The sequence below is a fragment of the Spea bombifrons genome, chromosome 9 (genome assembly GCF_027358695.1).
Source record: "Spea bombifrons isolate aSpeBom1 chromosome 9, aSpeBom1.2.pri, whole genome shotgun sequence".
NCBI lineage: Eukaryota > Metazoa > Chordata > Amphibia > Anura > Pelobatidae > Spea > Spea bombifrons.
In genome coordinates this window covers 825128-853020 of record NC_071095.1, presented here as the reverse complement: position 1 = coordinate 853020, position 27893 = coordinate 825128, and the positions used below count along the sequence as shown (strand labels likewise).

The 27893-nt window shown below is 41.2% G+C and overlaps 2 protein-coding genes across 4 annotated transcripts in view; both read right to left on the bottom strand.

Moving 5' to 3' along the window:
- Positions 1–15046, bottom strand: part of DYNC1H1 (dynein cytoplasmic 1 heavy chain 1) — a 33115-nt gene extending 18069 nt beyond the window's left edge. The window contains exons 1-35 of one of the 2 annotated variants that reach the window (XM_053475587.1): positions 14692–15046; positions 13251–13338; positions 12877–13050; positions 12373–12628; positions 12063–12249; positions 11689–11960; positions 11322–11549; positions 10065–11141; positions 9800–9979; positions 9569–9718; positions 9121–9267; positions 8875–9015; positions 8592–8768; positions 8360–8470; positions 8158–8277; positions 7549–7788; positions 6913–7068; positions 6620–6733; positions 6374–6484; positions 6065–6274; positions 5664–5810; positions 5414–5580; positions 5147–5320; positions 4679–4844; positions 4381–4569; positions 4098–4295; positions 3624–3906; positions 3243–3343; positions 2932–3091; positions 2224–2464; positions 1907–2090; positions 1395–1607; positions 1056–1294; positions 605–761; positions 5–232 (exon numbers count right to left, since the gene is read on the bottom strand). In XM_053475587.1, the coding sequence (XP_053331562.1) occupies positions 5–232; positions 605–761; positions 1056–1294; positions 1395–1607; positions 1907–2090; positions 2224–2464; positions 2932–3091; positions 3243–3343; positions 3624–3906; positions 4098–4295; positions 4381–4569; positions 4679–4844; positions 5147–5320; positions 5414–5580; positions 5664–5810; positions 6065–6274; positions 6374–6484; positions 6620–6733; positions 6913–7068; positions 7549–7788; positions 8158–8277; positions 8360–8470; positions 8592–8768; positions 8875–9015; positions 9121–9267; positions 9569–9718; positions 9800–9979; positions 10065–11141; positions 11322–11549; positions 11689–11960; positions 12063–12249; positions 12373–12628; positions 12877–13050; positions 13251–13338; positions 14692–14944 (7239 nt within the window). In that variant the 5' untranslated portion in view covers positions 14945–15046. The remainder of the gene's footprint in view (positions 1–4; positions 233–604; positions 762–1055; positions 1295–1394; positions 1608–1906; positions 2091–2223; positions 2465–2931; positions 3092–3242; positions 3344–3623; positions 3907–4097; positions 4296–4380; positions 4570–4678; positions 4845–5146; positions 5321–5413; positions 5581–5663; positions 5811–6064; positions 6275–6373; positions 6485–6619; positions 6734–6912; positions 7069–7548; positions 7789–8157; positions 8278–8359; positions 8471–8591; positions 8769–8874; positions 9016–9120; positions 9268–9568; positions 9719–9799; positions 9980–10064; positions 11142–11321; positions 11550–11688; positions 11961–12062; positions 12250–12372; positions 12629–12876; positions 13051–13250; positions 13339–14691) is intronic. The other variant, XM_053475586.1, reaches the window with a different exon arrangement.
- An 8732-nt stretch (positions 15047–23778) lies between these two features.
- The window catches only part of PPP2R5C (protein phosphatase 2 regulatory subunit B'gamma), a 37188-nt gene continuing 33073 nt past the window's right edge, over positions 23779–27893 (bottom strand). For both annotated transcript variants that reach the window (XM_053474707.1, XM_053474708.1), the window contains 2 exons: positions 25913–26029; positions 23779–24650 (listed from right to left, as the gene is read on the bottom strand). In XM_053474707.1, the coding sequence (XP_053330682.1) occupies positions 24519–24650; positions 25913–26029 (249 nt within the window). In that variant the 3' untranslated portion in view covers positions 23779–24518. The remainder of the gene's footprint in view (positions 24651–25912; positions 26030–27893) is intronic.

Sequence of the window (27893 nt, the reverse complement as noted above, 5' to 3'; positions counted from 1 at the left end):
GTACCTGGAGCATTGGAGACGAAGATTCTTCACCTTCATCTTCTTTGCCCTTCCTCATTCTCTGAGCCTCGTCTTCTCCCTCGTCTAGCGGGATGCTGCGCATTCTGGCCAGGAAGTTGTTGAAGATCATGTCTGTGCTCAGGACATCCTCACTGAACCAGACCATGCCACATCTTGACACGGTTGCCAAAGTAGCATATTTCAGGTCCTGTACTTCAAACATTATCCGCACCTACAGGAAGAAGCAATGATTGTAAATGTAGCAAATAACATCGCAGAACATACATACATACACACACATACATTATATATATATATATATATATATATATATATATATACATACACACATACATATAGAGTGTATATATATATATATATATATATATATATATATATATATATATATATATATATATATACACACATACATACATATAGAGTATATATATATATATATATATTATATATATATATATATATATATATATATATATATATATATTATATATATATATTTATATATATATATATATATATATACTCTATATTTTGATTTAAAATACTTATTTTTATGTTATGACATGCTAAAACCTGTAATTACGTTTGGTGGGAGGCTGAGACGTTCTCCGTTGGGAAGGGTCAGAAGTTTGTTATCATCCAATACGGAATTCAGGTTCTCAACCCATTCTGGGTCAACATCACCATCAAAGATAATCCACTGACGTTTGTGTAGCTCTCCTCTGACATTGTCGATAATCCTGAGAACAGGGGTGTGGGGAGAAGATGTTAACAGTTTTATGTTCCAGCCTACAGAACGGGCAACTATGCAGTACACTTCACAATTCACAAAATTACATTAAATCTATTAATATTACAAGTCACTAAGCAATGCAGCAAGTAGTTACTAGAACAGCTGCAGACACTCAAGAATAGAGTATGATGAGAGGGCTTTAAACAGTGTTTTCTAAGAAACTATGCCAAACTTAGAAACGTAGAAAGTGACAGCAGATAAGAACCAGTAGGCCCATCCAGTCTGCCCAACTTAGACTTACTTCCTCAGAACATGTGTGAAGAGACCGTCGGTCCATTCCCTGGTGTTTGGATCCAGCGTGCCATACAGATGGTCTTTACTGATAGCTTTGGGATCAATGATGTGGGAAACCCCTTCAACCCCTTCCAGTCTTTCTAAGGCTTTCAACAACACCCGCCAGGCCATGGTTTTCCCGCTTCCAGAGGGGCCCACCATCATCAAGCCATGGTTAATCTGCGTGATCTGGTACAGTTGTAAGACCTGAAACAGAAGAAAACCAAAAATAGAAAAAGTGTTCCCTACTACGCAAAAAAAAAAAAAAAAACTTTCCAAACTGACAAGTCGCTTTGGAGCTCTGTACCTTCTCTACCCACATGCCACCAACTTCTTCTCCATCGCCATACGTAAGGTACATTTCCTGGCACACTTTCTTCAGCTCCTCTCGAAGGGCAGTCATTTCTCCGCGGTGGTACTGGACCCCAGGGAAGACGTCAGACAACAAACTGAACAGCAGAGGAATATCTTCTGCAACCAATTTCGGCACCATTGTTTCACAGACACTTTGGATCAAGATCTTAAAAAAAGGAAGAAGGGGAAAAAAAAAAAATTAAATACTGGTTTATGATACAGAAGACAATGTCAGCAGAATAGATCTAAACAGTGGCTGGATTGTTAGAGGCCTGTAAGACACTAGGAATAGCCAGAACTATCCAAATACATCACCCGCCATAGCATGAAACAATTCTCTGAAGGGTAGTGGTAATATTTAAGGATAGTAGCTAAATCTGTGTCTTTTGCCCAGAGGTTAGCTGGGTTATGAGATACTAGACCAACAGCAGCCAGAGCTAGAAGGGGGGAAAAACAAAATCCTACTTCTTGTTCTGGAAGGTTTTCTGCAACGTCTCCCTCGTCGACAACCTCTCCACGTTCCTCTTTCTGCTTTTTGATTTTCTGAATCCGCTCTCGTTTCACGTTACCAGCACTGATCAAGACGCTTTTTAGTGCTCTCAGGCCGAAGTCATAATGGCTCTGAGATGAAAGCTGCTCATCGCACAGCCTGAAAACACGCACATATGGTCACCATCAGATCCCTTCCATTCTCAGTTAGCAACAAAAAGGTATTGTGGAGTTCATAGCAGCTAGCCAGATAAACCTTCTACAATAACACAAAGCAACATGTATATACTCACTTGAAGAATGGCACGATCTTGTTGGCAAGTATTTCGGCAGTTCGGAAGCCTTGAGAGTACAACATGACCTGCGCGATCAACTGGCGGTCAGGCTTGGTCATGGCCAAGCTTCGGAAGAGTTTCTTCAAGTTATCAGGCAAGTTGGATCGGCCAGCATATCCAGGATTCATGGTGATGAAGATAGCCATGTCAGGACTGACTTTCACTTGTTTATTCAGCAGTTCACACATGACAGTAAGACCTAAAAATTAAAAGGTAGGAAGTCATTATTCAAAGTTTGGTCACTTAAGAACCACAAAATAAAAACGAAAGTCAAATAGTGCACTGGATGTACAAGTAAAGTCGCCACAAGCATCTCTTTAGCAGGATTTTAGTAACAGAGGCAATAGGGATCCAAAAAAGTAAAAAAGAGTGGCTTTGATTATGAAAACAGAGTCGAGAAGGATGATAAAGTAGGCACTTTGGTGCTCAAAACATTAAAAAAAAAAAAAAATAATAAAAAAAAAAAAAAAGTTATCCATGACTATAGTTGGGCTCATTGCGGTCTGTATCTATTTAATGAACCATTCCAATGTTCCCACTGGACACATAATTTACAGATTCTAAAATAAGGACCTCGAAGTCAAGTGAACCTATTTGTCCAAGCTACGTTTAATGCCGGTCCAGAACAAAAACTAAAAGGAGCACGACAAATATCCAACGACTCACTTCTGTCACGGTTTGGATTGGAGTGTTCTCGCAGAGCCTCCTGAATACACTGCACTTGCTGGGATACCGCAGACAGCATGCGCTCCTCAAGCCTGTTAAACTCATCAAAACAGCCCCAAGCTCCCACTTGACAGAGTCCCACAAATATACGACCCATGGCCTGAAATGGGAGAAAGAAAACAAAAAAAAAAAAAATTTACTTTGGAAAAACAAAAGCTCACATCAAGTATAATTCTCTGAATATGAGATAAATATGAAAAACCCTTGTTCATAAACATTGAAATAAATGGGTTTTTTTTATTTATTTTTACCTGGAAGTCAAAGGTTTCATCACAGTTGAAAACCAGCACGAAGCGTCCGAGCTGATGACCAAGGGCCTTAACTGACTCGGTCTTTCCAGTACCAGCAGGACCTGTTTGCAGAAACAGCATGTTTATAGAGCAAGTTTAACCAAAAGTAATTAGTAATTTTAAGTGAGCAGGTATAGACATTTCAACAGCATTATTTAGGCGTCATGGACACCAATGAATGGACGGTTCATCGCTTAAGAAATAGAAGTCAGAGAGGCAGAAAATATAAGGGAGACAAGAATAAAAACAGAAGACAGTATGTTACAGAAGACAACGAAAGCATATAATGCAAATGAAGAAAGCGAAGACAGAGCACATTTCACTAAAAGGGTAATCACGCACCAAAGGGTGAACCTCCGAGTCTCGCCTCCAGGGCCTGGGTCATTGTCAAGTAGCAGCGATCAGTGAGAGGCGTTTGCACCAGTTTGTCCTGAACTCCCAGGTACTCAAAGCCATAATTGAACTTGGCGTTGGCCATCTGGATCGAGAGCTGCTGCAAGACATCCGTCTGTTTAGGATCAAAGTAGAATCTCATCTGGCTCAGCCACTCAAAGGACTTGGGGTTGTCGATTCGGTTTTTAATGAGCGTTCTGGTAACATCTCTCTGGTGCACCAGCTCTGTAATCTGTGGAACAAGCATTTCAATAGTTAAAACACAGAAAATGGTTACTGAAATCAAATTAATGACAAAATGTATATAGTTTGCAATATTGTGTAAAGCTCCAGTTCAGGTTTAATCTACACAAACTAAACTGGCTTAATATAAAAGTCTGAGGACTAGAACATGCATACACACACACACACACATATCCCTACCAAGTGCTCCAGTTTTCTCCTGCGCAGAGGTGGCTGCTCCATCAGCACGGAATCTGCCAGCACAGTCAGGGTAACCTCCACGTTGGTGAGCACGGCCTGCACCGCACCGGCATCCGCTCCGCCACCAGAAATGCTGTTTAGGGCCGATTCCACATTCTCTGACCACGCGATCTGAGCAGAGAGGACAACCAGCTGAGCCTAAAAGAGACAATGACAACGGTTACATTACATTCTTGGGATACACGGCAAACGCACCCATTGCACAGCCCTATAGAATAAATACCTGATATTTGTCAATCCAGGATATGTAAGTGGCGGGGTCGATTGATTTGGATTTGCCAAAAATTTCAACTTCTGTGACCGATTCGGCGAGCAGTTTTGCCAAAGTCACCCTCATTTCTTTTTCCACGAGTGTAAGCCACTCGTTAATCTTGGGATGTTCAGTGATTGACACTGGTGTCTTGAAGAACACCTGTAACATAAGATTAGGTTTAATACATCACATGAATTGTTTCATTCATACACTAGACATATCAGTGGGTTACTGTTCCTTATTGTTATAAAATCCTTTTTTTTTTTACCTCTTCTCCTTCTCGGGACGAGATTCCAAGAACAACTGTGCTATCCTCATTTAAGATGATGCTCGAAACACCGGCAAACATTTTCTTGAAGTGCTTCTGCAGTTTGGGAACATTCTTGCTGTTCCCGATAATTTCCAGAAGATCTTCATCACCAACAAAGTAGAAACTAAATATTGCATGGATGGAGATGAAAAACACTCAAATAAATGTTATATCTTGAGACGTTATACAAGGAAATTATAAACGGCTGGAGAAGTATTGCAGGATTCAGATGTACGAGTTCTGCACATTTTTAATACATTCGCAGGCTACACAGGATTTCACAAAATCATAAATAGGGATATGATGAAGCTTGACACAAATTTCAGCTTCTGTGACAGATTCAGCAAAACATTTATATAACTGCAGGCAGGATATAAGTAAAAAAGTAAGATATCACATTTCATGGCCACGTTGTAGAACTCTCACCGTGGGAACGAGGATCGCTCCCTTTCCAGATATTCTCCCAGGGCTTTTTGGATTTTCCCCAGCAAGTCTGCTAGTCTTTCTAGGGACCTCTGAACGCCTTGGATGTTGAGGACATCCATAACAAGCGGCGACTTGGTGACTTTCTTCATAAGAGCCAAGAACTCTGTACTGATGCTGCAGAAAGAAGAAAGGGACAGTTAATTATAGGAAAACAAAAAAAAAAAAAAACAAAGAGAACAGCGTACTCATGCAGTTTAGGGAAAATACCTCTGGAATCGCTGAGTTTCAACAGGAAGCAGGTGTTTTATGTCCGCACTACCAGTGAAGATGCCCTCCAGGTACACCCAACGCCTCTGGACATCAATCCACACATCAAAGAGAGCCATGATCCGGTTGAGTTTGTCTTCCCAGCTCAGTGCATCCTCCTCAAAAACCTAATTTCAAAAAGAGTTTACAATGATAAATAATAAAGCAAAAAATAAAAGCAGAACACTAGTATTCCTGGACAAGATCTTACCTTGTAGTAAGGAGAAAGCTTCATGGCGGACACGCTGTTGATATGTTCTTTGACTTTATTGAACAAATCGTCCCAGCCGCGGATGAGGCGACATTTGTTTTGATAATTGACCAGGTCCAGTTCATATGCATTCCAAACTTCTCTAATCTAGAGAGAGAATTCATAATATATTTGAGTGACTGTATGGAAATAACGTATCTTTAATAGTAAATGGGTTCTGGAGTCAGTTACTAGATCTGGTTCTGGCCTTTTTACCAAAACTGGCCACCGGCTACTTTATATACCATGAGAAGATGTGGAGGTGAACCTCAATTACACAAATTGTAACTGAGCTATAAATAGTGTATGCTATAATATATATATTACACACACTTTTTATATAATGAATTTAATATACATACCTGCTTCAAGAATTCCTCCAAGGCCATTTCACCTTGTGCGACAAGCAGAACATCCTTGACTATTGCTTCATTCCTTTGCAAATCCACATCCCAGATTTGTCCCAGGGTAAGTTCTGACACAACCCAGTTTACGTGCAGCCGCTTCATAAGTTGTTTCCAGTGGCGGTCTTTCAAAGCCTCAGATTTCAGCTCAATGACGAGCATATTTACCTGTTAAAATAAAATGAAAGGAACACATAGTACATCACAGAAAAAAAAAACCAAAGGCAAAGAGTTGACAAGCATGGTGTTAAAGAGAACTAAAATGACCTTCATGTAACCCTTTAGGAGCCGTTGCACATATTCATAGGACGCATACTGGCGCAGACGGGCAGGGAAGTTCTTCAGCTGGTTTAAGAGTCCATCCAGACTTTGCCGGAGCTGAAAGCACAAAATAACTTTGTAAAACAGTAAAAACGCCAGAATCAGACTTAGTTTCAACTGAATGGCAAAATTTAACATAAGCAGTGAAGGAAATGGCATTGTATTGCAACCAAGGTTTCAGAGGTAACGTACCTTACGAGGTTGAACCGACACCCATGGCTGCTCCTTCATTTGGTCAATCTGCTCCCACACCTTGGAGAGCTCGGACCAGACGCCCTTCAGATCTTGTAGTTCTTCTAAGGCTACCTGGAGTTCACAGAAAACAAATCCTCTTCACTAAATATACATGAAGCAGTTTGTGAAGGATGAACAGGTGAGCACCGTCCCAGGTCAATCCTTGTTACTTAATCTAGAATGTGTTTACTGCACACAATATGACATTTCTAGAACTATGGAAGAAAAAAAAGGGGAAAACCAAAACCTACCTGCACTCTTTCCTCACTGCCGCTCAGGAGTCCTGTGTCTGTTAACTCCAAGGCTTCCTTGGCTTTGGCACATTTTTCGCGGTCATCTTTGAGTCGGCCAAACTTTCCTTCGTATATCGTGAGTGCCTGCAAAGCATCTTCAGGACGCAAGCTTCCCTAAAGCACAGGAACGAGCATTGTTAGAAGATACTTACTTTGTTAATACGTTTAGATGACAATTCAGAGGCCTTCACACAAATGCAAAAATTGCTCGCTCTATACATAAAAGGTGCATCCCACATACAGACTGCTCTTAACTCAAATCTCACGGAAACAGAAGAGGAAAGGGTTAAAAAGCCCTTTCTAGTTCAGTGGTAACATCCATAATCTCTTCTTGTGTCTATGACTAAGCACTGCCCTATAGATGGGGTATTTTGATTTAATGAAAGAATTACATAGAGAGGATAGGGGGCAATCAGTACTTCTAATGGTACACTAGTAAAAGTTATATTAAGTACAACAGGTTAAAATTAGCTATTCTTTACTGCTAACTTACCAGAGTTCTAAAAACAGTAACTCCTTGACAAAAGATTCATTTTTAACTTAAACTTCCAAATAAGCCCTCACTAGAGGCAGACCGCGGAAACAGAATCTTACCCCCACAGGCTTGGTCTTCTCCCAATCAGTCAGCAGATCAATGGAGCGACTTTCCACCGCCCGGTCCTCCTGAACAATTTTCATCTGTAGGTTTGCCACTTGTTGCTGAATAGCAGAATCCTTACGGCGCATGATGTCATTGAACGCCCCCCATTCTCCCTCGATATTGTCAATGTACAGCCAGGAAGAGGGGAACTGGAACCTTTGCTTCTCCAGCAATCGCTGCCCATTTCTGTAAAGCTAAAGGAATAAAACCATCCACAAGTCACACTGACAGCCTCCACATACACTGTACAGCCATTACACACTAAAGGCTGAATGTGAAACACTGGTGTCATTGGTCATGTCTACTGGGTGCTCTAGCTCACCCCCCCCTATCTATTATCGTCGCTGCGTTCATGTGTGTAACCCTCCTTACGGCAAATCCAGCCCAAACAATATAAAGTTTGTCAGGAGTGATTTTTACCAACTAGTCCCTGCATGCTGTGCAGCATTATAGGGATCTATAGCAAAAGCTCGGAATTGTGGACCATTTGGCTCATTAAGTAGCGTCGCTAAGCACTGAAGTTTTATTGCTAGCGAGATGAAAAACAAATAAAACAAACTTACATCGACTTGCTTCTCAAACTGCTTGATCTTTCGTTTCAAAGACTGAACGTAGGTGATGAAAGTCACCGCGTCTGATGTGCTGGCCGTGTCCACCGAATGCTGTTCCAATTCTTGGCGCGACTGAAAATAAGAGTTAAAGTTAGATAGAATGGTGATAAATGTATCGCATTTGGATGCAGCAATGTATCTAAATCTTTCATACCTTAGAGATTTGTGAATGGAACTCTGTCATGTTTTGTCCAAGCATTTGACCAAATCTGCTCAGAACCTCCTTATGCCAGGAATCGTATTTTAGGTTTACTTTAGACTGGACCTGTTCAAAAAAAGAATAAAGAGCAGTTGAAAGTTAAAAGGTAGATTGTTGCCAACGTGCTGGCTTCCTTGGAAAGTCAAGAACGCACAAAAGCTAGTCTGGTACCGTGGCACAAACAGACCTTGCCATAGTCGATGATAACGGGTCCAAAGTCCTTCCTCGTCTCTGCATTGTCAAACGTTCCTCTGGCCTTTCGGATCTGGACAAGCAGTGCCTGCCATTTGTTCAGGTCTTCTCCAAGACGATTGTAGATGTTTTCTGCTTGCATATCCCACAAGCACTGGTACTGCAGCCACACCTGCGACATGCAAAAGGATTACAACAAACCATCGTTTACTCCTGGGCTACTAAATCGCGTGGACCACGAAAAGACCAATTTGTAACGATGGGTGTTTTTATCTCACCTTAACATACTGCTCAACCTCGGTCACTATGCCCATCACAGCTGAATAGGCTTCTTCTAGACCTGCAGGTCCATCGGGCATTCGAGTTAGAGCATTTCTGTAACATTTCTCTTCTTCCGAGAGCTCATAATGAACTCCAACCTATTTCAAGAAAATAAAGATCCATATGATCAAAGATGTCAGAAAAATAAAATATAGTTTATTATTTTTAACACTGAAATCCCAAGTCTGTCATAAGTCACTTACCTGATATCTCTGACTCTGAATTCTGGGCAGGGACAAAATGACCATCTTCCAGGAGAACATTTCTTGATACAGTTTATATCTACAGTCTTCAATTGGTGGGTTCAGATAAATCACTTGGTTTGTGATTCTGAGTTCATGTACTATGTGCTGCAAAATTCAGAAAATAATTCAGTTCCCCAACCTACACGACAAACACGACATAGAAAGGCTAAAATTCCCTTTCTTCTGGCATTATAATAGTTATTATTAGTTATAATAGGAGTTATTACAAGCTTATTATCAACTACTATACAATTTGATTTGTAAAAGATATAACATCCCCAACATTTTAGACCACGCTAAAATAATAAAATCAGAAGTCACAACGTTAAAAATAATGATCCTGTCTTCAATCCTGAACTAATGCAGTTCTCTAGGGATGTTAATATATGTACACAATTAAACGTACTTTAATTTTTGGTTCTCCGCCTGGTTTGTGGCTGACTTGAGGAGCATCTGTGTCCATGTCAACTTCAGCTTTGTCATCAAACTGACCCATCAGGACCTGAGTCCAGGTTTTCAAGCCTGCTTGCAGACGGACTCCCAGAATTCTTTCAATCTAGGGCAGCAATCACACTGTGTGAAATACAAGAGCTTAAACACAAATGGCATGTTATCAAACAGCATCCAAGTACTCTACCTCCATATCAAGTTTGTTGACCCAAATGGGTAAATTGGAGTAGGAATGAAGGTTCAAATCATCCACAGCTTTCTGAATCCTGTTGAGTATCTCAGAGAAGGTTTTGTGATCGTACAAACAAGTTTCCAGAGATCTGACCTCCAAATCAATTTTTTCTTCAATGATGAGAAGGTCATCAACCTGCATAGGAACGACAGAGCTTTAACAATGAAACCTTAACTAAAGGAAAAAAAAACCCCACTAACCCGTCAAAGATAAAACATACCTTTTCTTGGAAGTTGAAGACGGTTTCTGCAAGACGCTGAACGTAAGGATCCAGTTTGTAGGATTCCCACACCAGAGCAATACCCTCTGCAATTAGAGCTTGCACCTCCTTCTTCAGGCCAGCAACCAGTAAACTGATACTGTTACGCTCTTCTACTTTCTCGCACGTGCGCTCGTATGTACGGACACTTTCAATCAGCGATATCGCAAAAGGATAAAGCTGATTCGCCTGGTGAGCCTTGTTGACAATTGCCAGCGGAACACGGAAGCCAAGCCATTTCAAGTTTCTAACTTCCTTAGAAAGGGTTATTATTTCAGGCAAAAAGTTGACCTTCAGCTTGAGCACGTTCCCCGTTCTGCCTCTGGCGCGCGTGCTTTCAATAGTAAAAATGCGCCCAGAGACGCCGAGGTTGCGTTGTTGAACCTTCCTCGCCCAATCGTCAAAAATTTCTTGGGTGTTTAGCTTCATGCGGAAACTGTCTCCATCCTGTTTCAATTTCTGTCCTTCTACGTGGTTCTCCCAACCTTTGCCAAGAACATCTTCCACGCGCTTCATGTAAGCAGTAAGCTGCCGGTCAATCTGTTTGGCCCAAATAATGGATCCGGACACAGGAGGTAAATCACGTACATGGCTCATCTTGCATGCTTGACTTTGAGGGTACTGCACCTTGAACTTGTCGTGAAGTGACTCAATGTCATCTTTTACACGCTGGATGAGCTGTGTTTGATATTCACGAATGGCCCCTCTGATGTGCGGTCGGACAAAGAGTGCATTGAATCGCGAGAAGATCCTGAACATTTCATTAGCGTTCTTTGCTGTGCCCAGCTGGTCTCGAAGACGGGCGGTGATTCTTGTCTCCACTCTATCAATTCTTTCGTCGTATCTTTTCAGTGCCGCTTCCCAAGCTTCTGTTCCTTCTTTGGAGACATCTAACCCATCTACCTCTTTGACATTTTCATACGCAAGGTTAACTTCCTCGATGGCGTTGGCATCAGCAGCATCAAAAAGTACTTCTGTCACTTTCAAGTCCTGTGGTTCGGGGACTTCTCCTTGATTTTGCTGGGCAACAGCAGTGACCTTAAAAATAAGATAAGAATCATAAGCACCGAGACATATGGAATATGTCCTAATTCTCGCAGCACAGTGCTACCCAAGTATTTTTGATCTACATGCTGGTAGGTAACCAATTTATAGGTCAAATGAGCCTTAAATAGTTTGGGATAAGGACCGACACTGCTCCAAAGTATCGCAAAGTACCTGGGGTCGGAGAACACGGACAATGACAGCTCGGAGCTGTTCATGCTGCCTTCTGAATTTTCTCATCTGGTCCAGACGAGACTGCAGCTTGCGATGAGCTGGATTAATTCTCCACACCATTTTTAGATTTTCTTCTCGCTTGCGTTTGACGATGTCTCTCAGCAGAACCTGAAGTTTCTCATACTCATCATCCCACGTTTGGAAAACTTCAAAGCATGCAACCATTACCTGAAATAATAATAAAGCAGACCCATAAGAACACACAGTATATTAGAGCGGTAAAAAGCGATGTTACCATGTCAACTGCTCGACTATCTTATCCGAGCCTTCATCAGGGTTATTTCATACCACTTCCGCTACAATGTACCTTTTCAAATTCTTCGTATGCCACATGCATGAGTTTCCTTGTTCCCAAAACTTTTAGGAGCTGGGAGCTGAGGTCTCTGGATATGGCTTCCACAAGACGCAGGGCCCGCTGAATTGGATATTTTGTGTTCCTTATTTTTCGGAGGTGGGTGAAAATTGCCACAAGGGCCTGCCTAATTTTGTCAAGTTCAGTGGCTGACAGGAGGTCATTCAAAGGGAAGTCTTTCATAAGAGGATTGTAGTCGTTGACCGTTTCCAATGCTTGCTTGAGGCCTGAGAAATATTGGATATATTAAGACTCACAGAAGTAGTAGGAAGGTAAACACGGGACAAAGATCACCAAGAACGCCGAGAAGTCCAATATAGAACACTCACCTGTGTCTGTATCAAAGCTCACAGTGGCATGGAAGCGTTTGCCATGCTTTAAGATATCCAAGGTTAGGAGAACCTCTGGACTCTCGCGTTTTTCCTGAATGCGGTATAACGCCCTCTCCAAATTGAGCCAAAAACTGATTTCCTGCAGTGCAGTACCTGATGCCGGATCGCGATCGAGTTTAGTCACCTGCAACAGTCACACGTTTTATGTACCAAGAAGACAACGGTAGAGCTGGAACATTTACAGTTATGGATATATCACAAAACTACATGGTTACAAGAAGCAGAAAGAAGAACATTCAAATCATACCTTCTGTATCTCTCTGATCCAGCGATTTACACCCGACTGCAGCTGGTTGAGAAACGTCGCATCTTCCACCTTGTCTCCAAAATCTGTGACTTTGGGCTTTTCTCCCCTTTCATAGCACTGTTTCGCAACATTGGTGATATTTGGGTGAATCAGTAGACTAATTTCTGGAATCTCTATATTCTGCTGTAAGTGTAAGAGTCCCATTTCAAGCTCTGCTATCTTTTTCTCGACAGAGGGAGCCATCTTGTCACCATCCCTGCGTATAAAGAAAATAATAATAATGATAATAATGGGAAAAAAATAAGTAAAAATAGTAATTTTAGAGTGATACCGCTATATTCTTCCCATTAGAGGTCTGCCGATCAGTTTATTTATGGTCATGCTACACTGTGCTTGTTGTGCATTGGGTCAGAAAAACAAAACACACAGTAATATACAGACTGGAGAGCCCCCCGCCCCCCCCCCCATCTTAAAGCATTTACAAAGATCTGCTCTAATTATTACCTGTCTGCTTTTCCTGACTCTCGAATGTACGACTTAAAGAAAGGAGCAACAGCGTTGCTTATGAAGGAGTGCAGCGTTTCATACGGGGAGTCTTCGCTGAGCGTCAGAACCCGCAGCTGGGATGATATAGGTTTGTCCGCATCGATGACCGGAGTGCGTTTAATGAATGCCAAACTATCGATGGGGAAAAAAAAAAAACAAAAAAAAAAACGAACAAAAACATGAATATTCATATTACAGAGGATAGAAAGTACAAATCAGGACAAAAAAAACCCAAAACCCTGAAAAGCTTGCTATATTCTTCACTTATAAAGATAATTTCCATTCAAACATAAGCATAAGATCCCCGCCCAGATTAACAGGCATTCAAATACCTGTTTGACTTGAGTCCGTAGTGAATATCAATGCTGACATTGTAAGAGATGAATTCTCGTTCCTCCTCCCCTTCATCGCCAACATCCTCTGTAATCACAAAAAGGCAATTTTCAGCGATAGCGTACATAGAGCAGGCCATGCCGTTCTTTCAGGATGCTTAGGAGGGCACAATATGTATTACAAGAAATGTCAATTAGTGAAACACTAAATTACCCAATATTAACCGTTTGCATGACATCATAGCGAAAACCCAACCACTGCTGGCCCTTAGGGACCAGCTACAAAGCCCAGACTCGTGATTTACTAACAGATACGGTAAATCTACTTGTTAAACGGGTTTTTTTTAATGTGTTTAAGGACAACCCATTGTCCTTAAGGGGTTAAAAAACTTCAGTAAACCAGAGTAAGACATCACACATAACGTAATACACCAATTCATAATAACCACACAGCCCATCCCTCTTATTACTCAACACCACGCATATAAACTGCCGGCCGGCACCAACACCGCAATGCGGCCTCTCCTCTCACCCGACACACCCAGCAGAACAAAGGATGCCCCATCTTACCACCGACGCCACTAAATACACTATACAGAAAACACGATCAAGCCCCAAAAACACAATCCGACCAGAGAACACGGACAGCTTTATTCCCAGCACAAAACACTAATAAATCAGATGCAAGTTACATTGTTTTTTCTTCCATAAAGCACCCGACACCTTAATCCCAACATGCTGACGGGGGGGGGACACCATTCATATAGATGAACTTAGGAAGTCGCAGCTAAACCCTGGATGCCATTAAAAAGCTTCTAAAGTATCATTTACCCCCCCCCCCATATACCGTTCCAAAATAATAAAAAGCCGTTATGCAGGGGCAAAAAATATTATACTGATAAATAATACGGTCCGACATTAAAATAACAGGCTTTAAAATTCAATAACAATAGAACTAATAAACCGTTCTACTCCCTGAACTGTAACACATGGTATACAAAAGTATCTTTTTTGTATAAAAAGAGCAGATCTTTTTCCCCTAAATAATTTTAATTCAAAACAAATAAAATAAACCGTATGGCAGCTATTATGCACTCTAATACCATCATCTGTCACAGATCATTCACTAATGTATTGCAGATATTAAATGACAACTCTCAGAACGCTCAGCCAGAAAGAGGAGAGGCTTCCTGCAGTACAAGCAGAAAGCCACAAGCTGGCCCGCCTTGGTTAATAACTATGGGACACTATCCGAGACATTGCTGAATGACAACTCCCACGAACCGCAGGCAGACTATGGTAGGTAGGTAGGTAGGCAGGCAGGCAGGCTGGCTGAGGGTCTTGGGAGTTGTAATAAGGTCAGTGAAGCTGCGGGTTAGCAGGGGCCGGTGACAGGGCAGAGCCACACCCGCCCCAGCCGGGGCTTCCCGTCACACCCCACCTTTCAGGGTACTCCTCTCCACCAGGATGGTGTGAATCTGGGGGTCGGACAGGAATTTCCTCATCTGCTCTACAGCGCTCTTCTCCTCCAGGGCGGACTCCAGAGAGGCCGGGGTCTCGCCGCCATCTTCCAGCAGCAGAGGGATGAGCTTTCGGATGTGCTTCTGCAAGACCGAGGCGTCCGCCACATTCTGCACGGCAGCGGACACCTCCAGGTTGGCCGAACCATCATCTCCTCCGCCAGGATCCGACATGACTGCAGTCAACTAGCCGCCGTGCGGTTACCGCCCAAAGAGACAGAGCCAAGTGACAGCGCAGCGGACTTCTTCCCTCAGAGAAGAAGGAAGACAGTGAGGGAGGGGTTTAGAGTCACGTGGCAAAGGCTCGCCGATTCCATACGGATCATGGGAGGTGTTGTTCCGTCAGTAGCTTCTATCATCGGTAAAGGCAGGCTGCGAACTACAAGATCCATGGATCACTGCGGCGAAAGCTGGCACGCCTGGCAGACAATGCAGGGCCTGTGAATGCTGCATTACGCTGCTGATTTCTAGGTGGAATTAGTGATGGGAAGTTCGGATCATTAAAGTGAATCGGATCATTTCGATTCGTTCACTGAAATGATCCGATTCATGATCCGGATCTTCGGATCACTCAGTGTGTCTGCACGGAGTTACTGTTTTCCAGTAACTCCGTGCAGGCACACTAACGATTGGCCCCGCCCCTTTTATTATGAATCCTCCCCCCTGCCTCCAGTGATGTCAATGAAGGCAGAGAGTCGTTCAAAGATTCGGATCTTACAGGGATCCGAATCTTACAGTGATCCGGATCACTGTAAGATCCGGATCATTGTAAGATCCGGATCATTGTAAGATCCGGATCTTTGAACGACTCTCTGCCTTCATTGGCATTCTAATCATTAAGAGAATGTCACCATACTGTTATAAATAAATATATTAATAATCACTGCCCCCAGGATTTACATTCCCCTTTACCTGCAACTGCACCTTAAGCTAACTTTATTAAATTAATTAAATTAACCCTCACCATTAAATTAACCCGAAACACCCCATCAACCATGACTGCCCTAAAATTAACCCTTAACACACCATCAACCATGACTGCCCCTAAAATTAACCCTTAACACCCTATTAAGCATAACTGCCCCAAATTAACCCTAAACACCCCATTAAGCATAACTGCCCCTAAATTAACCCTAAACACCCCGTTAAGCATAACTGCCCCCAAATTAACCCTAAACACCCCATTAAGCATAACTGCCCCCAAATTAACCCTAAACACCCCATTAAGCATAACTGCCCCCAAATTAACACTAAAGACCCCATTAAGCATAACTGCCCCTAAATTATCCTTAAACACCCCATTAAGCATAACTGCCCCCAAATTAACACTAAAGACCCCATCAACCATACCAATTTATTAGGTAATTTATCTGGAGTACATGCAATTAATTTAGGGGTAGTTATGGTTAATGGAGTATTTAGGGTTAATTTCAGGGGCCGTTATGGTTAATGGGGTCTTTAGGGTTAATTTCAGGGGCCGTTATGGTTAATGGGATCTTTACGGTTAATTTCAGGGGCAGTTATGGTTGATGGGGTATAAGGGTTAATTTTATGCTGATGACTGAGGGTTAATTTAATTAATTTAATAAAGTTAACTGTAGGTGCAGTAATAGGTAAAGGGGGGCAAACTCAGGGGAATCTAAATCCTGGGGGCAGTGTGAACATTATTAATGTATTTATTTATAAAAGTATGATATCAGTAATATTCTCTGAATGATTCGAATCTCTGTAAGATTCGGATCCTTGTAAGATCCGGATCCCTGTAAGATTCGAATCATTCGACTCTTCGGTTCATTCGACTCTTCGGTTCATTCGACTCTTCGGTTCATTCGACTCTTCGGTTCATTCGACTCTTTGAACGACTCTCTGACTCTATGAGTCATCGTTCCTATGAGAATTAATGAGCTGTAACCTGACCCCAGAGTGCTCTGCAGATGACTCACAGCTCTAGGATCAGGTTACAGCTGCATGATGATTCACAGACTGAACCGCTACAAACGAATCGTTCAGTCTAGTGAACCGACTCATCCGGATCACTAAAAAGAACCGGATCAAATGAACGATTCGTTCATGATCCGGACATCACTAGGTGGAATCATGGCTGCTACACTTAAAGATGACAATGATGTGGAGTGAGATGCAGAGCGGGATCTGCCTCTGATCTACTTTTGTGAAAATGATGCACACTTATTGAAGGGGTTAAAAATAGCTGCCCCTGTGTAAATCACTCTAGTTCTGGAAATACACTTGGAGTTTATTTATTGAGGTATCAGTAGGATGTTACACAGGATGATCAGGCCTGCAGGTGACATGGTTTCCATAGTAACTGGGTACCCTTTCCAGGAAAATAATACTGTACTGTAGGCTTGTCCGGTTCTAACAGTATCAGGGAACAAAAATGGCTGGTTTTGGCTTGCTGTCAGCTGTCCGGTACTTGGGGAACGCGGCCTCGAAAATCATGACCAACACTTTGCTTCCTGCAGTCCCTGGCCTTTGGCGCCTGTGGTGGATCCGGTGAATGTGGCGTTATGGGTACTGGCTGCGTATTCAGGGTGGATACCGTGTATTTTTGGTGTGCCATTTAAATGGGGCTCTAGTCTATTTTTTATCACGATAAAAATTAGTTTTCAAAATGTGTTTTCTATTTTAAAACGGTTGCAGTTTTAAGAACTCGGTAGGACTTTGTTAGCATCGCCATAAACATAGCTGGGAGCTTTCAGGCTCCGGCTACCTGTAGCCTCCTTACAGGATGCAGGCAGGCGGTCCTGCTGATTTCATGGGCGGGCCCCCTGACATTGTGGGCGGGGCTAGCCACACACCATTGTTGGGCGGGGAGTGGGGCCACAACATCACTCATGTGACCCGGAGCTTCCATGTGGTGACCCCGGAGACTCCGTGCCTCACCCTGGGCATAACCTCTAAACAGAGCAGAAACCGCTCCTCGCTGCAATGTCGGCTGTCACTGTGACGTTAAGGGGGTATGTTAGCGTGAAAGGGTTAATGGTAAAAAAAAAAAAGCAGCCAACTCTTTTCATGTTACATTAAGCTTGTGGTGGGCAACACTCGGTGGTGGCCACAGAGAGGGAGCTCTTTGGGGACCCTGATTTCATTACCAATCTTTAAGACCGGGGTTTACCCAGCCGCGGCTATGGAACTCTGGCCCGGCTACGGCGCTGACTATTCCCGGGGAAGTTCCCAACACTGTCGCTTTGGGTCCCGCCATCGGATCACGTCACTTTGTGGACATAACATCTTCGGACCATGAGCTCTCCATTGGTACCCTAGGATTGACCCGGTCCCTCAGAATCACCCCGAAATAGTGACTCTTTTTCGTGTGGGCATTGCTGGCCATAGAACTGTATGGAGGCGCAGGGCTGTCTGGTAGTTGACCCTAATCCTATTATGTTTGGTGTATATATATATATATATATATCTGTGCTGTCCTCAATAAAGAGAATTCTGTTTTACCCCTACACCATGTCTCAACTAGTGCTTGAGGGGGAGAATTACATAGGATTAACCCTTGAGCAACTGAGCATTGACGGCAAGAAAGATTTCTAAGGCAGAGCTACCCCGTCCCAGTACGGGTCTCCGTCACAGCTTATACACAGTGTGAGCCGCTGCACTACTACTGCAGGTCACGCAACGTTACGTGACCCCATCTGAAAGACATGCCTCGGGGCAGCACTGGGACCCATGTAAGGGCTGACTCTGGTTAGTGTGTTTGGGTGTGTGCGTGTGAATGTCTGCGTGTGTGCACGTTAGTGATTGGCTATGGAAGTGTGTTAATGTGTGAGTGCCCCTCCCGGGTCAGACTCCAGATCTGCCTGCAATGCCATCATGTAATGTCTTGTGACTGCAAGCTTGGTGTGTCAGGCACCTTAAATAGCTCTCTGCATTATTCATTTATTGAAATTACTTATTTTTAACTTCTTTAGTACAGGGCGCAATCTTATTTCAGAATGTAATGTATTATATTAACTAGTGATATGCTGGGATTTCAATAATTCCCTGATTAATTTCCAGGTTATTCTAGGCTATTGTATTGTTCAGGAAGAACATGCAGCACCAATTATGGTGTAAACCCTCCTGAAAACATTATGCCAATGGTGAAGTACGGGAGAGGGAGCATCTTTAATTTTTATGCATGTTTTCACCAAGCTATATATTTACTATGGTAGCTAGGGGGTCAGATATGCCATAGTCCGGCTTTAGGCCGCTAGGGTAATCCCATTTCCATGTTCAGGATGCTCCCAGTGCCTAGGCATTCCTGTTAATGTAACCATAATACACAATATTTGAGGGTTCTTAATGGTTTGTCTTTAGATCAGAATCATTGAGGTTCCTGGGGGCCAAGACCATTTAATTGGGGTATCACAAGAGAACAATTAGTGCTACATTTAATTATTCTCTGCACAAAAGAAACATGTTATTCAAAGGGTTCCTGGAATATTTTTGTATTACTCATGTGAAACAAAAAATCACGGCCAGTCCTGCAAAAGATTCCCAATATTATCTTAAAATACAACTTTAGGGCACACCTTCTTATACTACTTCTAGCTGTAATAGAAAACATCCATTTGATTTATTTACCAGGAATGCAATAGAGCACTTTGTATGGTCAAATAGTGCATACTGTAGGATTGGGGGAAAAAATGTATGGATTTCCACTGGATGCTGGGAGGGGGACTACGTCTTTATTTTAGGCCCATGATCTTATTTGATACCCGAACAAATTACCTAAGGATGATAAGTTCAGGTAAGCAACAAGCTTAGTGACAAACTTCCAATGCAGCAGTCATTTATAGCTTATAGATCAGAGTGATCTGAAAATAAAATTTGCTATTTCTATTAAGGCTTTTATTCGAATTCATAAAAAAAAGCCCCCTCCCCAATCTGATTTGCACTATAATCCAACACTAGGTGGCGCTGTTTGCCAATAACAGCATTAAAGGCAAATAATTCATTTAAAAGATGAAGTAAACTTTAATATTTTGATTATGTGTCGCTTAGGCTAATGGACTGTAACTTGTTTACATACAAATTTGCTCATTATAGCGCCTGATGTATTGTTCTTTTCTCTGCAATTTATGTTATTTTTTTTTTGTAGTCTTAGGAAATTAAAGGAAGAAAGCTTTGCTGGTTCAAAGAAAGCATGGTTTTATAGTATTGTTATATTATATGTTTGCATTAAGTATAAGCACTGTTATTGCTCTTGCCTCTTATGTACTCCAGGTGTTTCATACATCATTTAGAATATTTTTGCTCTAAATTAAATGTAGGCCTAATGGAAAAAAAATAGGGTAAGATGTTGGGCAAGGATAACTTTTTATACATAAAAGTATGTATGTATGTATAAAGTGTCATACTTACCTTTAAGTTATGCCAACATGCTTTATACATATAAGTTTATCATATATTGGCATCATTTTTCTGTATATATTTGTGTCATCATGCACAGAAGAAAATGAATATATATTTATTCTATTTAATATTTAGGACCCACATCTATATCTTAGTTTTTCATTTTTGTGATAGCTGATAATTATATTAATACGAAATCAATAGACAGAGGTTACCATTGCTCCACACACAGTTTTATACTTTTTATAACTTCCAGTATATTACTAAGTATTTCTTAAATAATTTGTTTGTACTATACTGTAACTAAAAACCATACACAAGGTACAATCAGTTGATACTTTCGGTAAGATGAGGTTCAGCATCCTATTTTATATCTTGCACATCAAGTACTAAGAGTTTAATAAGTTTAGAAAAAAAAAACTGTTTAATAAAAAACAGACACTAGAGCACAGAAAACACAACAGCATTACCATCAAATACATTATTCAGAACCTTGTCTGCGGAGTGCGCATTTTGTCTCCCACATACATTTAGTATGGATAAAGAGGAGAAAGAAAACCCCAAAACTGTCAAATACAAACCCTTGGGGTGGCTGGGTGTCATAGGATTGTGCGGTTACATGCTGTGCAGAAGCAAGACTTGCGTAATAGTCGCTTCCCCTATAATCAATGTATTTGCTGTTCAACTTCTATGTACCTGCGCTTTAGTATTTCTTCGTGGGAATCGGCTTGATGTCATCTCATCACTTTGCTTCTATAGTTATTTAACCACTTTATGAAAAGTCAAGAGGGGACTCTATGAAATATCTTGTAGCAGATGTTAAATCCAAATCGCTACAGTAATCATAATCAATGATAATCAATCTTAATCTAAAATGACTTTGGCAGTCAAGACCATTTATTGTTATAAAGAACATTTTCATCTTGCAACACGTCAGACGATGCTAATGGCAAAGCATGTTTTACCAAGTGGCTCCAGACTAGGATATTGTGCGAAAAATTACCGTATTTGATAGATTATAAGACAACCCCCAAACCTCACATCTTAACGAAAGGTGAGGGGGCTGATATAATATATAATAGTCTGGCCTCTTCCATGGGGACGGCCTCTCCCGCGTTCCTCCAATCAGAGGCAGACGGTGTGCGCAGAGGCTCCGCCCTTTGGCAGAAGTATGTAGAAAACGGAGCTAATACTGGGTAGAAGACAGAACCAGAAGAGGCAAGAGAAGCAGCTGAGCTGCGGAAAAGGAGACAGGGACACGGAAGCGGATGGCGGAGAAGATAGACATTTAACAGAGTGCGAGAGTGAATAAGAGCGTGAGGGACAAAGCCCTCGCCTCAGTCGGCTGTGCCGGGGTTGTTTTTTCAGATAATGTTTCTGAGTAAATATGGTATATATTATAATGGTAGCATTGTGAAGATGAATTGTCACCACAGCATGTAAATTTATTTAGTAAAAACTACCTATAGAGCTTGTGTTTTGTTTGTTAGCCATCATCATTTTTGGGAACATTCAGTTTAAAATGTAACCTTATAAAAGCTGAGATCTGTCTCAGAAGGGCACAACCAGTCTGATCAATCAACAATAATAAGAATCTTAACAATGGGTCAATGATGGCTTAATGGTTAGGAAGCTCACACCTGCGAACCTCTGACTCAGAAGTATATGGTGGAGAGGACTTCATTAGCATTGCCATAAAGCATTGTCTCAGTGTGGTGTTTGGGCAGGGAAAGTCACGCAAAATATTTCATGATTGACAACAATGGAAGCCTCTTGGTCTGGAGATAACGGAAATATATTAGAAAAAAAAAACATAACACCAACTTTCCAATGCTTCCCCTTCCACATTGTATACATATAATATTATTTAAACAGGTATGTATTGCTGCATTACATTGGTAGAAACAGAGGCATAAACTTAGTTCTCAGATAGAACTGTAAAACATAGGATTTGGGAAAACTGACGGATCTACTGTAAGTCAACCAACGCCACTGATGCCCCTTTTCAAGCGGGTAATACGAATGTGTTACAAAACTTAACATTATATTTGCGCTGTGTGAATGGTATTACCCAGTGGACTTTTAAACATATCTTTTAAAACTTGGTAACTGCACTTTTGTGTTCTTTGGACAAGATGTGTGAACGCGAGAAACCCCCCCCCCAAAAAAAATATATATTTTTTTTTAGGACGAAAAAAGTGCCATCTACTTACTTGCTTTCTTTAATTTGTACACAGGACCACTTTGTACAAAGTGTGAAGTCTAAATTTTTATTACTTCTTACCATAAAACAAAGTACAACGTATGTACAATATTAAAATGAAGCCATACTGAAGCCACACTAAAAGACACTCGTCATAGTACGGTTGACATTCCTCAATGTACAGGTAAAATTCTGGAAAACACGTGAAAGTGTCAAACACAAACTGTATCAAGAAAAACAATCACCAAAACTAAGGTTTCTGTTTTGCTCCTACGTCATAAAAATCATTAGTTTTGTATCTCCTATATACCCATTTTATTTAGGAATATTAAAAGGAAAAAAAAAACGCCGCTCATGTTTACGGAGTCGGGCTATGCATGGACCATGGAATACAATCAAAGAACCATTTTTCTACATGAAAAATGCGTTACAGAAGAGCCATGGCATTTATTTTATTTGGTGAATGTTTATCTTTAATAAAGTACAGAAATAAAATTTAGACAATAGATGGTTCTATAAGCTGCTTTTTTTTTTTTTTTTTTTTTTTTTTTATACACACAGTCAACCAAACACATTGATATACAGCTTGTGTATTGGGTAAAAACAATAAGAAATAGGTTTTAATCCAGCAGCGTTGCCCAACGAACAACCAAAATAATAATAATAATAATAAAAAAGGATCTAAACAAAAACAGCAAAAGATGGAGGTTCAAACAATGGTATATACAAGCACCAGGGTGCCTTTTGGAGATTGGGTTTTTACAATAATTTGGTAATGCTGGTAAAATGTCTGACAGGGAACACTCAAACAGAGCAGATTGTTTCCCCCTGTTACTGCCGCTACAGAGAAGAGAAAAAAAAAATAGCGAAAATTGATCAAAAAACGGAATTTTCATTATCAATACTGGTTTAATTTATTACTTACTTTAATATGTATTAATATGTTGTTTTTGCACAAGAAGCAATTTAATGCCAATTTAAACAAGGCCAAAATGTTGTAATGTCAGGATGAACTAGAGTGTAATCCTACTACATAAACCAAATATATAAATTACTGGCCACCCCGAGAGAAAAAATAAAACAGAATAAATAAAAAAAAATGTCTGCAGGAAACCCAGAGGAAAATATAGCAGCATTGGGGGGGGAAAAAACAGCAACATGGACATATTTACATATTACCTGTGCTTCTAAAAGAGAAATCTAGTAAATGAAGGTATTTCATGTATTACAGTTGCCCACAAACCCTTTTAGCTCATACTCAGCCTTTTTATAAAATAAGCAGTTCTTCAAAAATAAAAAATATACATGTTTTGAACGTGGCGTTTTGTACGGAAAGCATGCTACCACCACCGCGTACGAAACGAGGAGTACCCCCCCCTACTTAACGGTGATGTTTAAGACAGAGCCTGAACAAAAGGCAAAAGCTCCAAAGCTCAGAAAATAAGGTCAGCAGTGAAACAGTATTTTATTTCAAGAACAATAAAAGGTTTGAACACTTTAGTTTTCCTTTGAGTTTGACGTTTGTTACCCGAGGCCTACGAACAATGTGTTAGTGCACTTCTAATATAAAGGTACTGTAATACTTAGGACTGACGAAAATATGGCTTTCGATACACAGAAAGTACTTTCAACGGTATATGAGCTTATTCAAAAGCAAACAATATACAGAACCCAAAGAGAACGCTATTCGGGATTGTCAAAATGGTTTCCCAATGAACTCTACATAGCACATGCAAGTAAAGCCTACTTCGTCCCCCCCCCCCAATCTACTCGACACTCGGTTAAGAGAGACCAAAGAAGAGTTAGTACTCGGACTAATATACAGATTCTTTGAAGCACCAAATCATCATTTGCATGGCTGTTATTTTGCTGAAGCGACCGCACGGCGACACTCTAAGCCTTGGTAGACCGCCTGAAGTAGATGTGTAATCGAGACTTGTGGTTTCACCAGACTTCACCCAACGTTCTGCGGAGACGGGTATTTTACCATTGTTTGAACGACTGATCTTGAGCTGCGTACAGTATTTAGTTATTGCCTACAGAACCGGGTCAAAGAAAGTGTTGACTGCTGTTAACAGGTGGGTATGGCACAAAAAAAAGTTAATTGTTTTGTTTTCTACGGTGTAACTGCTTCAGGAGAAAAAAAAATAATAATCCAGAAAATAAGATTTAATTGTCAGTCTAATGCCCGTCGTGGGTTATTAATTCGTCAGCTCTGCAATGGGATTCCAAGGCTTTCATGGTATAGATGTCCTGAGGCAATTCTGACTTGCGTCGTACAAGAGGCCGCTCTTTCTTTAGATCTTTTAGAGCCTAAAAACAAAGGATGAACTTAGATATTTTCAGAGATTTAGGAACATTTCGTACATACAAGTGGATTGAAAAACACACACGACCGTAGAAGTGCCTTACCAAACACAATCACTCACACAAAATTGGTTTACGGTTTAAATCAGACAGTTAGAAGACATCTTAGAGGTACCATTAGACCACTTGAATTCACAATATTACACACAATTTCACCAGTTTAAGACCCCCTACAATTCCACTAACTTGTACGACCGTACCATATTAATGTGTGCACTCTATCTTCAAATTGCTCTCGTATCTTTAGATTTCCTTCTAAGAACTCAAACTTTCTTCTGAAAAGCAGACCACATAGCTCTACTCAGATCTCACTAGTGATCACCAACAGATCACTCGCACAAAGTTGGTTTACTGCTTACATTGGACAGTTAGAAAACCAGAGCCAAGCACTCATCTTGGACATTTTCTGAATGGTTGGAGGGTACAGATCACCCACTCTTTCACCTTTCTTTTTTATAGTCATAAAAAGCCATTCTAGGTAGAAGATGCCTCCTTATGCATACCCCCGATACTCCGTACAACCCAAGAGTCTCCAAACAGTTAAACATCTCAGGAATACTAGTAGATCCAAAAGCTTACACACAGTTTTAGAGCACTTCCCATTAATGCTCAAAAAAAAAAAAAAGCCACACAACAGTTCATAGACCAAGTGTATTAAAGCGTTTAGATTTGTATTTGTGAATAGCAGCTGCTCCATTTCTTGTTTTATCATAATAATTTGCTGCTGTATAATTTGCTGCGCATGATTTAGTACATATGCCCACTGCTGGCATTCACACAGATCAGGGCAGGAAAATTACCAAAAAAGAACAGGTTTGCCTCAGCTAAGTTAACTGGGTAAAGCATTTAGACGGCGCACAAAGCTTCCAAGGCCGTGTTTCACAACCCAGAACATTAAATTATTAAATACTGAATGGTATATCAGGACCCCAAAGGAGCTCAGCGACCATATGAAGGATGATACAGGATTGCCAAACAGTCTCTGCTTGCTGAAGGTGCCCCGGGCGGCTCTTCTGCTCCACAGTGGTCTAGAGAAGACCATCAGATATCGAACCAACCCCGGCCAGAGTGGTCATTGGTAGCCCCCTAATGCAGCCTTTCAGACCGCTTGCCATTTAGGGTGTAATTTAAAGCAGTTTCGGGTGAATTGTACTGATCCTGAAAATGTTTTAAAGGTATGCATCATTCCCATTTCAATAACCCTTTACCTGAGAGGCCTCTTCTTTCACCGTCTTTTTGAGCATCTGCACATCTTCAAGTAAAGGCCCATCTGTTTCCATGGCAACAGGACTGTTCAGAGCAGAAGTGTCAGAATATACAGGGAACTAAAACACAGAACCAGCGAGACAGTCATGTGAAAAATGTACATACTATATATATATTGAAATACATACTGCCCGGTACGGGGGGGGGGGGGTATTTCGACCAGTGTTAATGGCTCACAAGAAAACCCACTCAAACACCGGTAACAACCCCGGGTTGGGGTCGCTAAGGTCTCTGGTGTCTTATGCCAACATGGGAGGGCGCTCAGAGCAGTATCACGCAAACAGTATGAAGGCAGATAAAATGGCTTGTCTTGTAATGACTTTGGATTTTAACCGTTTAATCACCTGATGTTTAGAATGCTACATAATTGCAGCTTAAACAAGAGTAACCGATACCGCGGCCGCGCATATTACACCTAATGTCTGCCCTTCATTTGCGTCTCGTTCTACATCTTAGCGCGGCTTTGTACATTATGACGATTTCTTCTCAAAGAACTAATATTCTTTCTTACAATACATGGTTAAAATTCACCTGCACATGGAAAAAGACACCATCCACCATCCATTAAGAGTATCTTAATGCATTAAACGGATAATAGGGAAGCTAGACTAAAATTGGCAGACCCTTTAAAGGTTAGACCTCACCCCCACAAGCATGTTTGGTTTATAGCCAAAGACTAAAGAGCACAGCGCGGCTTCTACAACCCCACCGAAAAAATCCACCCCAACAAAACAAACCTACACAAAGTATAAAAGCCCTCTGGCAACCTTTACCTGCCGGACAGTTATGGAATGATCCGCTTAATGATGGAAGCCATGAAACCTCTGTTAAATAGTCTATGAAGATGGGGGAGGGGTGCAGAATATATTTTTTTAATTTTATTATTATTATTATTATTTTTTTTTTTTTTAACAGACATCAACACAAGTTTGCTTGGCTGCTGGAAGAGTTTTGTGACTGCAACTCAAAGTCTGAAAAACCAGTGTCCAAGAAAATAACTATAGTAGTAAGCACAAAAATTTCAACCCCCCCCCATGGCAACAACTTTTCCCAAATCCCACTGTTTTGAAGAACAGGATGTCAGAACACTTCTGATCATTTCCATGACGCTGCACAGAACACATCTGGTTCGTGTCGTGAAAAGAGTTAGCGACAAGCATGTGTTAACTAGTTAAACAGAAACACCCAGTGAAGGCCAGATGTACACGGGACACGTTACATGCCCGGGACACGTTACATGCCCGGGACACGTTACATGCCCGGGACACGTTACATGCCCGGGACACGTTACATGCCCGGCAATTGACACTAAAGCCCCCCCTCCCCAAACGCGAGCTTTGCGGTGGTTGTCTAAGGCGGATCTGCACTGAGCTGGTTAATTTTCAGAAGCTCTCCAGTTCTGAAGCCTCTGAATACAGTCAGTAGCTATTTTTGACATTTTGAAAGATTACAACGTGGCTGATAAAATTCAGCACTTAACATTGCGAGCGCTCACAGGCATCTGAAACAGTAGCGGCATTTATGGGCAAACGTAACTATTTGTTACAAAAGAAATTCAAGTCCGTCCAATTCCTAAGAAACATATATATATGTGCTAGAATCCGCTCTGTGCCATGTACAGAAATTACTGTTTAGTTATTTGTGGACTTAAACATTTAATTGGCAAAAGCCTCCCCCTTAAAGGGACGTATCAGTCAGCCCAAAAAATATCTGCATGTGACATTCCCCTCCTGATGGGGAGGAAAAATCTCCCATTGATTTCAGTAGCAGCACTTTCCCGCCACTGATAGTTTTCTGCATCAGGTATGTACTTTTATATTTATTGTATTTCATTTTGAAGAATGCACATTAAAGCGCTCAAAGAACTTCAATATGCATTCTTCTATAGAGGCGAGTGTCAGGGGCAGTAAACGTGTCTTTAGT